The sequence below is a fragment of the Tursiops truncatus genome, chromosome 15, assembly GCF_011762595.2.
Source record: "Tursiops truncatus isolate mTurTru1 chromosome 15, mTurTru1.mat.Y, whole genome shotgun sequence".
Classification (NCBI taxonomy): Eukaryota; Metazoa; Chordata; class Mammalia; order Artiodactyla; family Delphinidae; genus Tursiops; species Tursiops truncatus.
The window spans coordinates 47,615,505-47,628,809 of NC_047048.1; the positions used below are offsets into that span (position 1 = coordinate 47,615,505).

Genomic DNA, 13,305 nt, shown 5'->3' on the forward strand with positions numbered 1-13,305 from the left:
CGGATAGGATGGGATCTGGCCTAGTCCAGGAAAAGAGAAAGGCCTCCCTAAAGAAGATGATGCTTAAAATAAGATCTGAATAGTCAGTAGGAGTTGAGGAGGTGCAGTGTTCCCAGCAGGAGGAAGAACCCAAAGAACTGTGGGGAGGGAAGCGGGTAGGGTGGTGGGCTGGCAGGGGTAGTGAGGGGGCAGGCATGGCTGTAGGTCAGTTCTAAAAGGGGAACTCCATCCACTTTGTCCATCATTAGTACTCCAGGGCTTAGAAGGGCATCTGATACGAAGTAGGTATCCAATAAATCTTTGATGAATCAATGGACGAATCAGCGGGGAAGTTGTGCAGAGCTCGTAAACTGAGCTTAGGACCATAGCCTTGATCCTGACAAGGGAAGCCATTGACGAGCTGTAAGCAAATGCCGGTCTAAAAACCTGATCTGATACGTGTTTTCAAAAGGCCCCCTGCAAAGCCATGCATGTGAATGGGTCTTCAGGGAGCCCTGACATACCAATGATTCACAGTGACTCATGGCTGTATGGTCGGTAATTTTGAGAAAGATAAATATCATATGATATCTCTTACATGCAGAATCCTAAAAAAGATTATACAAATGAACTTACTTGCAAAACAGAGCTCACAGACTTAGAGAATGAACTTATGGTTACTGGGGGAAAAAGGATAGGGGGTGGAGGGATAGATTGGGAGTTTGGGATTGACATATACACACTGCTATATTTAAAATAGATAACCAACAAGGACCTACGGTATAGCACAGGGAACTCTGCTCAATATTCTGTAATAACCTAAGTGGGAATAGAATTTGAAAAAGAATAGATACAAGTATATGTATAACTGAATCACTTTGCTGTACACCTGAAACTAACATACCATTGTTAATCAACTATAATCCAATATAAAATAAAATAAAGTTTCTCTTGTATCCCTTGCAGAAGAATATTTGATGAAACATACTCGCTCCATTGATCCTGAACTTTTGAACCTATGATCAAAAATCAAAAGGAAAGTGTTTCCTGAGCTGCATGAGAATGAACCAACACCAGAGATGTGCTTTGCCATGGGAGTGAGATGTGTACTGTAGCATCTCCTTCCCGTGCCAGGCAGCTGATGACTCATAGGTGAGTTAAAAAAAGGGTGGGGCTCTGGAAGCACACAAAATGTGGTTGGCTGAGCTCAGGGGACTGAACTTGGATTAGAAACAATGGTTTTTCTCTTTGAATCAAATTGAAACAATTTCTTCTTGCACCTTGATGATGCTGAACTACCATCTCTAGACCCCAACCAAAACTTCTCATCCCCTAAACATGGACCAAAGAGTGTCTGCCATTCAACAACCTGAAGGAGCAGAAAATCCCCCTACCCAGAAAGAGAGAAAGTTGCCGAGGATTCCATTGTTCTTCCTTCCCTGTGTGTTTATCAGGATTTGGCTCATGGCTGTACAGACCTATTCTCCTTGCCTCCTTCCCTCCTCTGCCTATCACCCTATAAAACCACTCACAATTTATGCACATCAAGAGCAGCCTAGGTTCATCTTCAACCTATAACCTGACTCATCTTTTGCTTGCCTTTGAAGACAGAATGTGTCCTTAAAGAGATGATGCTTAGTTGAATGTATACAGTTTTTTTGGCTGGAATCTTTGGTGTTCATGGAAGGCAGAGCATATTTGATTTTCCATGAAAACATTTTGCTTCTTGGGAAAGTAAGCATAATGTCTCCAAACAACCAATTGCCCAAGAGTATGACAACATAACAATTTGTTTCTTTGCTTCCAAAACATCTGATAACATCCATGGTCACAGCTATAATTATCTGATTAACTTTTCTTACGTGGCATATAATGTTGAAAAAGAAGTAACTTCTCCCAGAGTAGTGCTAGCCTTGACTAATTTTTACCTGTACTCCTGAATCAACCATTTAAAAATTCCAGGCATTTTTTTTTAGCCATCATAATTTATGAGCCTTAAGTAATGGCTGGGTGCAAGGCATGGGTCATCTGATTGGTATAAAGATTGATATTACACTTAAAAAGAGAAAAGTGACATTCGTGACCTATTTATTTCAGCCATTGTCTCATTTTCCCAGGTCACTATGTGGAGAACTTCTGTATCTTAGTCTGTAGACACCTGATTCAGTGGTTTTGCAAAGAACTGACCGATGGGAAGCACAGCCCCATAGACAAAATGCCAGCCCCTTTTGCATAAACTTACAAACCAATCCGTCAAAACTTACGTTGGTTTTGAGATTTTCCCAAGTACCCCTAAGTTATTTGCATGGTTTGGCAAAAGCTGTTATTGCCAAGGGCTCCTTCGGGGTTTGTTTTGGATTCTGTACTATGAAAAGCAGTATTGTGTAGAGGCTCTAGAAACTGGCAGTGGACAGGTGTGCGTCTTGCCCTGGATTGGCCATTTTGAGATATGGGCAAGTGTGCCTCAGTTCTGTTCTCTATTCTATTAAGTGACAAATGTGTCGCTAAGATCTAGAAAATGAGATAACATGCTTCTCTGAGATCTGAGATCATTTCTACCATGATTATTCCAGTATTTGAAATGATCTGGAGACTAGTTTCCTTCAGATTATCAGAGTAGGTGACTGGGAAACATGCCATGTTGCAAGACCTAAGAATCCTTAACGCATCATCAATGTCATTGCCTCGGGGAGACTCAGCAAAGGAACCAAGAAATTAATTGACTTGTGCTCCCCTGCTGGGTCTGGAAGCAAGCTTTCATGATGGCCTGTGTTTGAAAATGAAGTTGAGGCTGTACAAGGGCTCAGAAGAAGGTAATTCTGGGGAGTACACATGCTACATGCCGTGAGGATGTAAAGACAAAGGTCAATGATTTTTAAAGAAAGATTTATAGGAAGTTGTGCTGTCTGGTGTGCCATGTAAAATCACTTTGCTGCCTGGCTATGGAAATCTAAGGTAGAAACTAACATTTTACAAGACTTTTAGAATCTTACAGATTTCTAAAAATTACTAAAACTGACTCCCAAATCTGCTCTTCTGAGTAAGTGTAATAACCAAAATAGCACTTTTTCTCTTGCTGTGAATTAATCTGCTGAAGAATAGAGGTGCTGATTTTTTTTTTTTTTTTTTACTTCCTACCTGTTCTTGTAAAGGAACAGTTGACAGAGTTGTATGCACTGAGTAAGGGCTTGAAAAATACCTACGTATCCAGTCCTTTGAGACATTCCTGAACTTAGAGTTAAAAATGTCTGGGATTCTTGTCCAGCTCTGTCCCCATCATCCATGTGTCTTTGGTCTCATTATCTTTCTTAGCTCTGTTTTTTTTCATCCCCAAATGGGTCAGTAGCACTCAATACTTCACAGCATTGCTGTGAGAGTCCAACAAGACGTTGGATATAAGGATCATTATAGTTGATGCTGAAGGTTAAAGGGGCAAAACGTTGGTTGCTTTTTAAAGAAATCATTCTAAGCCTTGCATGCGCCACCATATTTACTTCTTACAACGACTCTATTGGTCAGGCACTACTATTATCCTCATCCTCCAGTTAAGGAAACTGAGGCACAGAGATTAAGCTGCTTGTCCAAGGTCATAGAGTGACCGATGTGAAGCTGAAATTCAAGCCCAGGCAGTGCGAAGGGGAGGCCGGACTCCCAACCTCTATATGATGGTTCAGTTTACTAGGACAGTAGGGCAGGAGATGGCAACAATTTATGTGATATTAGGGGTCAGAAAATCCTCCTATTACTTGCCACCCGTGTGGGTGATTATCTGACCTCTTTGAACCTTGGGTCCTTATACGTGAAATTTGAAAGCGATAGGTGAGAATTCACAATACTTCAAAAAGCGTAAATATGTGGTAGGACCTTGTGTGTGGCAGCAATCATTAACTGTAATTAATACTGATTTCTCTGACATGCTTTTCTAAGATAAGCAAAGAAGGAGGCTTTCTCCACGTGGCTCTTATTTTGGGAAATAGGAGAGGTCTTTACATCTTCCATGAGACAAATGCAACTTTGCATCATCAATTTTGAAATTGAAGCTAAAGAATTTGCAATAGCAGATACCACTCTGAGCCATCAAATACTGTAGTCCCTGGCTGTTTGCTTTCACAGGTTGGAGGTTTCAGAAACAAATGCACCTTTCCAGAAAGGCCTTGGTCTGGGTATCAAGAGACCAGAGTGGGGGAGGGTGCCTCACACTGGTGTGACCTCTGAGACAGTCACTTCATTTTGTTGAGCCTCATTCCTCCATGTGTAAGAAGACAGGGCATGGTATGGAATTTTAAGAATTTCTACAGTGAGTTCCCTTCCTGACAGCTGGATTATACTCCAGACAAAAAGGGAAAATGGCTCTTGAACCCATCAGATTTTAGGTGTACAACAGGGGAGTTTCTCGAGTGAGGTAGCCTCCTGCTGAGTCTTTCATCTCATAGATGAATTTACACTTGATTCAGCTCACGGTTTTATAAAATCTTTGCACAGTCAAAACTATACAATGAAACCTTTCCCAGCAAGAAAAATCGAAAGGTAGTGTAGGTCAAAATTCATTGAATGGAATTATCTGCACATTTTGTCTCAAAAGAAGAAAAAAGAAAGAACGATGGACAAATATTGAAATCTGGTTAATAATTCACATGTGGAAGAGTTTAGGGGTGAAGTCTATTGATTCTCCAACTTTCTTTGAAATGCACCAAACATATGGTTTGATGGATGAATAGAGAGACGGATAGACAGACAAACGTGTGATGAAACAAATATAGTAAAATGTTAACTGCAGTTTCTAAGTGGTAGGTATATGAGTATTCAGTGTAGAACTCTTTAATTTTTCTGTAAGTTTGCAAATATTTACAATAAAATGTTTGAGGAAAAGGCTTTTTTTTTTTTTTTCTAGTGATAAAGACATAGACCCTGGGGTCAGTCTGCACTAACTAGAGGTTTAATCTTAGACAAACTTACTTAACTTTTCTATGACCAGTTGCCTCATATAAAAAATAGGGATAGTAATAGCATTAAAGTCACAAGGTTGTGGGAATCAAATAAGTTTGTATTTAGAAAGTTCCTAGCATATAGTGTGATGGAAAATTTGTTAAATGAAATTTTAAAAATCATTTCATATACAGGGTCATGAATGGGGAAGCAGATTATTCTGATTTTTCTTGGACATTCAACCCTGAGAATGCAGAATTTTATTAAAACCAGATGACAGGTCTATATACCTTGAGGTATTAGTCATTTTCCTTCTAATCCAGGCATATTTCATCTCCTATTAAGAGGTAGTAGAATCATCAGGATAAATCAATAATATTTAATTTCTATTTTCATCTCCTTCAAAAAGTTCCACCTCCTTAAAGCATATTCCCTGACCCCAAACTTAGAGTATACATAATATCTGGATATCGATATAAAAGCTCGTAGTTACCTGGTCACACAAAAATCTAGTGATTTAGTGATTTTTAAAAAGAAGGCAGTGAATAGTGGTCATGTTCTCCAACAAAGGGTGGGAAACCTTTAATTAATATTAGGTAAATTACTAATAAATTAGTAATTAATCAGTGTATTAATTAATAAGAGGTTATACGCTTTGAAATCTGCAAGAAGCTTGTGTATCGTATGAGTGGGGCTTTTCAGTCTTTTAAAGAACCAGGCCTGTGAACAGCAAATGGCAATTGAAATAAACAAAACAAACTGAAATCCGAGTTTTAACAAACACTAGATTAGTAAAAACAGGTGGTCTTTAATCATTGCACAACTATTATTGAGCACCTATTGTGTACAGGCTCCGGTATATGTTCTGGGGATTTGGCAGTGAGATAGAAATCTCTGCCTGGGTGGAATTCCCATTCTAGAGCCAGAGGCAGACAATAGATAGGAAATAAATTCAAGTGTGTGTGTGTGTGTGTGTGTGTGTGTGTGTGTGTGTAGATGGTGTTAAGTACTAAAGAACCAAGCAAGATCAGGAAAGGGAGTCAGGAAGAAAGTATGTTGCAATTTTTATAGGATTGTGAGTAATATTTGACTTGAAAGAAGGGAGGTGCAGGCACCTGGATTTCTGGGAAGTGCAAATGGGGGAGGATGTGGGAATGTCCTGAGGTGGGAGGATGCAGGGCTGCTGGAATACACTGAGCCCTGGGAAAAAGGAGATGAGTCAGTGAGGATCAAACCATGGCTCCTTGTGGTCACTGTAAGAATTTCAGCTTTTACTCAAGGCTAGGATACAAAAGGCCATGAAACGTTTTCACTTACTAGAAAACTCTCTAGAGCCCTCCCTGCTGTAGAAGTTGTCTGAGGCAATCCTGCCCACAATCCTGGCTTGTCCTTTTTTTCAGCTGACCCAGCTTGGACATGGTAGTGAGGACACCATCTTGCAGGCAAATCCTCCTGGCTCAGCTGTTCTAGGTCCAGTCAATTGAGGCCCCAGATATCCTGGAACAGGGAAGAGCTGTCTCCACTGAGTCTTTTCTGAATTCCTACCCAGTAGAATCCATGAGCATAACAAAATAGTCGTTGTTTAATGTCATTCTGTTTTGGGATGGGTTGTCACTCTGTAATGAATAACTGGGACATAGGGAAAAGGCATGAGGCTCCCGTAACAATCAAGGTGAGAGACAGTGGTGGCTGAGACCAGAGTGGTTGCTGTGGGGAGGTGAGGAGTGGTCAGATTCTGGATATCCTGTGAAGGTAGGATCATGAATTTGCTGACTCATTGAATACAGAAGGAAAAAGTCATGAACGATACCCAGGTTTTTGGTTTGAGCCACTGGAAGGATAGAGTTGTCATTTACTGAGATGGGAAAGACTATAAAGGAAACACGTTAGGGACAGAGGGAGGGAGTATTGGGGGCTCAGTTTTGGACATGTTAAGCTGGAGATGCCTTTGGTCATCCAAGCGAAAGATCAAGGAAGCAGTTGGAAATGACATATATATATATACACATACACGCACATACACACAGCTGCACATATATACATGTACATATAGTAATGAGACAAGGTCAGATCATCAGGAGAAATCTGCAGTTAGAAAAGAGAACGGGTACAAGGACTGAGTCTTGGGGCACTCTATCGTTCAAAGATCAAGGAGTTGAGGAAAACCAGGAATAGACACTGTAAAGGAACAGCTGGTGATATAGGAGGGTCATAACTTGGAAGCCAAGAGAGAAAAGGGCTTGAAGGAGGAGGAGTAATTACTTGTGTCAAGTGCTGCTGACAGACCAAGTAAAATGAAGCCACCATTGGATGAGGGAATTCAAGGATTTAAGACTATCATTTATTGAGCACCTATTACATGCCAGGCATTGTACTGAACGGTCTTACAATAGCAGTAGAGGGGTAAGAGCTGCAGGCAGACTTTAATAGATAATAGTCACTATTTATCAAGTATCTACTACACATGTGATAGTTACTGGGAGTCTTACATACACTCTCTTATCCAATCTTCACCTTTGCCTTGTGAGGTATGGATCAGAGCCGTGATGCTACTTCCCCAATGTGGCACAGCTAGTAGGGAGCAAAGCTAGTACTCATACCCATTTCTGCTGATGTCAAAGCTTGTCTTCCTGCTATCATTCTTCCTTAAGTGGTTCCCTGGGAAATCCTGAGGGGTGCTGGGATATGAAAAGCCACCAGGAAAGAAATATCTTCCTGGGGAGTTCATTTATACTCAAGGTTTTCAAGGAGGATATAAAAGTAGTTTTATAGTAAAATAAATATTATTAAAATAGTATTATAAAGTGGGGTACAAAATTCTAATATACATTTTTAAATAAATTAATACATGTGGGCTTGTGGTCTGAGTCACTTTGGCTTATGTTTGGTTTTCTCTCCTTGGTAGATCAATTTATGAATCCCTTTACCCTGTCTTCTCTGGAAAGCCTGATTTGTTGGTTTTTCTGAGCAGGGTGTGAGAGCTGAGGTTCTTAACCTGAGGATCTGAGAAAGTCAGGAAACACATGAATCCTCTACGTGGAAAATTCTGTAACACAGAAAGTATCTATCAGCTTCTCAAAGGATTTTTGACTTCCAAAAGGCTAAGCTCCACATGGCAGAGAAAGAACAGTCAGGTATAAGTTGTAGTTGACTGGATAATCATAATTTACACATAGCCTTTTCCTGGGCAACTTTTGAAGGCCCAGTTATACCATGTCTAGAGAATAATAATGGTGACCAAGCTATATGAGTGCATTGTCTAACAAAAGGTTTGTGTGTCACTTCCTACAAAGTCTGAGAGATGAAGTTTGAGCAGTGAAATGGTATCAGTTCTATGACATTTTGTCATCTAATATTTGAAGTCAGGTTTAGTCAGAGAAATCTAGTACAACTGGTTGGGTCATAATTGTTCCTAAAACTTCCATACTCCAGGATCAAGTATTAATGTAACAACTCAGGAAAATTAAGATGTAAGATACATCTATTGCTTTTAGAAAATATAAAGTAAGTCTAAATTAAGAAGATCCAAATTCCCTGAATCACTCTATTTATGACCTCTTATTTTTCTCATCCTATTTGCCTATAGTTCAGAGATTACAGATTTGTGGCTTGTAGCAATGTCTCATTGAACTCTACACTATTGGAGATTTGAAGCATTAGATGCCAATACTTAAAAATCAGGATATTCTCTCTCCCTCCCACTCCATCTGGATTTCCAGTTTCTTTTGAAAATCATAAGATCTGTCAACATAGGACCTGCTTTCTCTCATGGTGACAATGAGCTTTGTTCAGGTAAACCCATGCTTACCACTTCCTGTTGTCCACACCAGGCCTTACCAGCCTGCTGGGCATTTGTAATCTTAACCTCTGCTGTAATCAAATGATATTCAATGTGGCAAAACTTTTGGTTGAAGCAGGATTTAGAGGGAACTGTGATGGATGAAGTACATTGTGGAGAACAATTCTGAATACTTCTCTGAACTATGTTCATAGTGTTTGTTTGTTTGTTTCCAAAGGTTTAATCTAAATTGTGAATTACTGGGCCAATGACTTTCTTTCTAATATGGTGGCAACAACTTCTCACATGGATTTACAGGTTGATATACTTTAGAATTCCAGTAAAACTACATTAGTTCAGGCCAATTGAGACAAGGTGACAATAATTAGTAGAAAGATTAAATCAAGTGTACTTCAAAATAAATGTAGTAGATTTCTTGAGAGTAATTAGGTTAACGTCAATCTACCTCTACTTGTGTTTCTAAAGAGAATCATTTTCTAGGAAACTTTAACCAATAGGTAAAATTAATTTATAATTGGCAGATATTAAATATACTTTAAAACATGTATTCATTTAATTAACAAAACATCTGAACCAGAACACATACATGCTTCTTTGCCTGCTCTTTCTTCATAGATAAGGCAACAAGTTACAGACCTCCTCAGATTGAATAATTACACTTCAGATTTGACAGCATCCAAGTGATTGTGCTTTTGTATAGTTGATATTTGAGTTCATTGTATTTGGTTTTACCAGCCGGACACTCATCTTAAGCATACAGTCCTTATGCAAAACACAAAACAAAACACAACAAAAGTGTAAAGCTTAGGGAAAGGCATCTTTGCCAAAGATTGATGGCCAAAACAAACTCTTTCCTCAAAATGAAAGCACTGAAAATGGTTGTAATGAGACTGTACAATGATTTTTCTAGGCATTTTAAAGAAATAGAATATACATGTGTTTACATGTTTATTGTTGCTTAGCAAACCACCACCATACTTAAAACAACAATCATTTGTTTGCTTGGGACTTCCCTGGTGGCACAGTGGTTAAGAATCCACCTGCCAATGCAGGGGACACGGGTTCAAGCCCTGGTCTGGGAAGATCCCACATGCCGCGGAGCAACAAAGCCTGTGCACCACAACTACTGAGCCTGCGCGCTAGAGCCTGCGAGCCACAACTACTGAAGCCCACGTGCCTAGAGCCCATGCTCCACAACAAAGAGAAGCCACCTCAATGAGAGGCCCACGCACCACAGCGAAGTGTAGTTTCCACTCTGCCGCAGTTAGGGAAAGCCCGCACACCGCAATGAAGACCCAACGCAGCCATAAATAAATAAAGATATTAAAAGTCTGATAAGCAAACCCAGCTTAAAAAAAAAACAACAATCATTTGTTTGCTTAAGGATCTGTAATTTGGGCAGAGCCCAGTGGGGACAAGTCATGTGTACTCCATGAAGTATAATTGGAACAGATAGACTCCAGGGATGGAGGATCCACTTCTAACATAGCTGACTCACACAGTTTACAAGCTGGTGCTGCATCTTGCCTAGGCACACAGCAAGGATACCTGGTTTCTCTCTACTTGGGCTTCTCTTGAGCTGCTTGGGCTTCCTTCAAATGTGGTGGCTGGGTTCCAAGAGTGAGTGTTCTACGAGGACTGGGTTCAAGCTTCAAGGTTTTTGGTAAAGACTCAGTTTGTTTAAGGTCCTCAAAGCAAAATGGACTAAAACCAGTGATTAAGGATCATGATAGTAAAGACAACTTCATCTATATCACAGAGGGGAAAACAGGCCTTTGTCTGCCCGACTTCACTAAGAATTCAGCAGGGTTTCTTCTTTCTGGAACATACTTTTTAAGCCATAATTGAGGCTCTCAGTGGGAGCCAATTTCAACTAAGTAACACCTAAATATATCTGAGCAAATAGGTTCTGGATGGTCCTTCCTTCAGAAAGAGCTGTTGGAAAAGGCAGTAGCCTCCCTGGTATTTCCTGCTGCTCTTAGGGAAGCTTCAGTGTCCAAAGATATTCACAGTCTTGTAGGAGCACTTAGTAATGAACCTTTAGGATCCTGGCTCGTGTCCTTAGGAATGGTTGTAACCATTTAGCTAAGTCTCTAACCTCAGACACTAGAAGGTGGTTACAAAACCAAGATAAAGTAGAGAGAGAGAGAGAGAGAGAGAGAGAGAGAGAGAATGGCTTTGAGGGCATCTCTACCCAAATGAGAGCCTTCAGGGTCATAATGGTCCAGAGGGTGAGAAGGCCAGTGGCCAGTGTTACAGCCATTTTAGGGGCAAAGAGTGTCTTGAGTGGTAGTGGTCTGATTCAATACAGCGATGAATAGATGGTGGGTATTAGTATGATTGCCCTCGTGCAAAGAATGAGAGTTGAGTATTTTCTCTTCACATTATACTCATCTGCGAGAGGCCAGACCTGAGGTTTTAGGTAGACAATTCCAAGGCTAGGGCAATGTCTTTTGTTAAGAGGGGAACCTATTTGGGGGACCACAGCCTATTCACACACAACCCAGGCTCCAGAGTGCCCCCCCCACACACCTCTTTCATTCCACTGAACACACAAATTTCCTTCACTGAATGGTGGGCTGGCCCCCAGCCAGCCCCACCTGTCCTGTGATCTTAGAACAATCTCACTGCCCAACCTCCCCACCCCCGACCCCAGTTCTCCCGCACAGATTCCTTGCCCAGCTTCTCATTTTGCAATGGTGAAGCTGCCTGTTTGGCTATGCTAACCTGCTCCCAAGCAGGTGAACTCACCCCTGCTGCTCAGAACAGAGGACCTGGGCATCCAATGGGAAGCTGGCAATGGCCAGCCTGTTCGTAAGCAGCTTGCAGACCCGGCTCCCTCTTTGAATGAGCTGACAACATTTCTTGGGTTCTTCCCCTTCCTCAGTACATTCCCCTCAAACATTCTGTCAGAGCAGGAGCCAAAAATTTTTACAAAAAGTATCACATGGGAAAACAATTCAAAGTCTGTTTGGTTCCTGTGTGCAGCCTGTAACAATAAGCCGCACTTTCTGAAGTGTCTTAAAAAGGAATGCTTGTGATGTCAAGTTTCAAAGAAAGACTTTGGCCCCGAATCAAGCTGTAAGCTATGACAAGGCCCCACCAAACACCAAAAAGAAGTTCCCTTTTAATCCGAGAGGCACTCCTCACGTACCAGGGGAAAACCTACTCCACGTAATCTCAGCAGCGTTTACTTTCACTTCCTCTTTTTTTCCCCTATGAAGTTTGATGCATGCAGTCTGTTGTGATTTCCTGATAGACTGAAATTTAGCTGGAGAGTTTTAGCCTTCACAACTGTTTTCTCCAAAATGCTTGAGAGAAAACAAAAGTCTAGCAGAGACGTTTTTATGTTAAGGGTTTAAGGCTCTTGGATCTACGTGTGTCCTGTCTTGTACAGAGAAGAAATTCCCTCCTTAACCCACATCCAAACTTTTTAGTAGCCAAGCATTTGAAATTAGCTGAAGTAAGGAGTCAAAACACAGAAAACACTTCCTGCCAAGAACTTTCAGCTAGGACAGCTTCAAATAGCTTTACAACAAATATTGAAATGTTCAGGTCTTTCAGAGTAAGGGGGAGGGATTGCCTCTTACCTGGGCTTCTTTCACCATCCCGTTCCTTGTGCAGTTTTTTCTGTGACAGTGGTCACTCTGATTGTGAAGTGTTCCATTGCAAATAGCACCACCTCCAGGATCAACCATTTGTGTGAAATTGATGGAAGTGGCAGATTTTCCTCCAGAGGCTCTTGGCAAGCTTGACTTTTGAAGCTGGTGAGGGAATGGGATAAAGCACTTCAGACTGAGTGCTTGAAGGAATCCTACCAATCAGGCTTTTCCAGAAGAAGAGCGACAACCTATCTTTTGGGAAGATCTTTGAAGCTAAAAACAAATGATTACCTTTACACTCTTGAAATCAGAATGTGGCCTCCATGGTAACAGAACTGCTCCTGAAACTACAAAGGAGATTGCCAGCTCCTTGCCTGGACTGAGGCAACTAGGAGGCTGCAAAGCCACTGGCAAACTGTGAGGAGGCCAGCAGGGAGGTGGAGAATCTTTTAAAGACACACACACACACACACACACACACACACATGCCACTGTACACTCCCCAGGTGTCTCCTACGGAGGACAGTCAGTGCCAAATTGACGTCTATCCCCTTCTCACCTCCCTCCTGCATCTAATTACATTTTTGTTTGTAAACCAAGGTCAAAGTCAACACTTCTTTTTGCGGTAAAGTAACATTCAGAAGTGGTTGCCAGGGGCCACAGGGAGGAGAGATAGGAAGCTACTGTTTAATGGGTACAAGTTTCTGTTGGAGAAGATGGGAAAAGTTGGGGCGACGGATGGTAGTGATGATTGCCATGTGAATGCCACGGAACTATACACTTCAAAATGGTTAAAATGGTAAATTTTATGTAATGTATATTTTACCATAATACAAAAATGGCAAAAAGACAATTCAGAACCCACCTTATGTTAAAACCAGTGACATCAGGACTTCCTTCGTGGCTCAGTGGTTAGGAATCCACTTGCCAATGCAGGGGACACGGGTTTGAGACTCCGTCTGGGAAGATCCCACATGCCGTGGAGCAACTAAGCCCGTG

General features: G+C 41.1%; 1 protein-coding gene across 3 annotated transcripts in view; it reads right to left on the reverse strand.

Annotated features, from left to right (window-relative positions):
• The window catches only part of SPTLC3 (serine palmitoyltransferase long chain base subunit 3), a 134,419-nt gene extending 121,733 nt beyond the window's left edge, over positions 1-12,686 (reverse strand). The window contains exons 1-2 of one of the 3 annotated variants that reach the window (XM_019941427.3): positions 12,598-12,686; positions 12,295-12,468 (exon numbers count right to left, since the gene is read on the reverse strand). In XM_019941427.3, the coding sequence (XP_019796986.1) occupies positions 12,295-12,402 (108 nt within the window). In that variant the 5' untranslated portion in view covers positions 12,403-12,468; positions 12,598-12,686. Of the gene's footprint in view, positions 1-12,294 lie in introns of all 3 variants that reach the window. The other 2 variants (XM_019941430.3, XM_019941428.3) reach the window with 2 other exon arrangements.
• Positions 12,687-13,305: the final 619 nt, after the last annotated feature.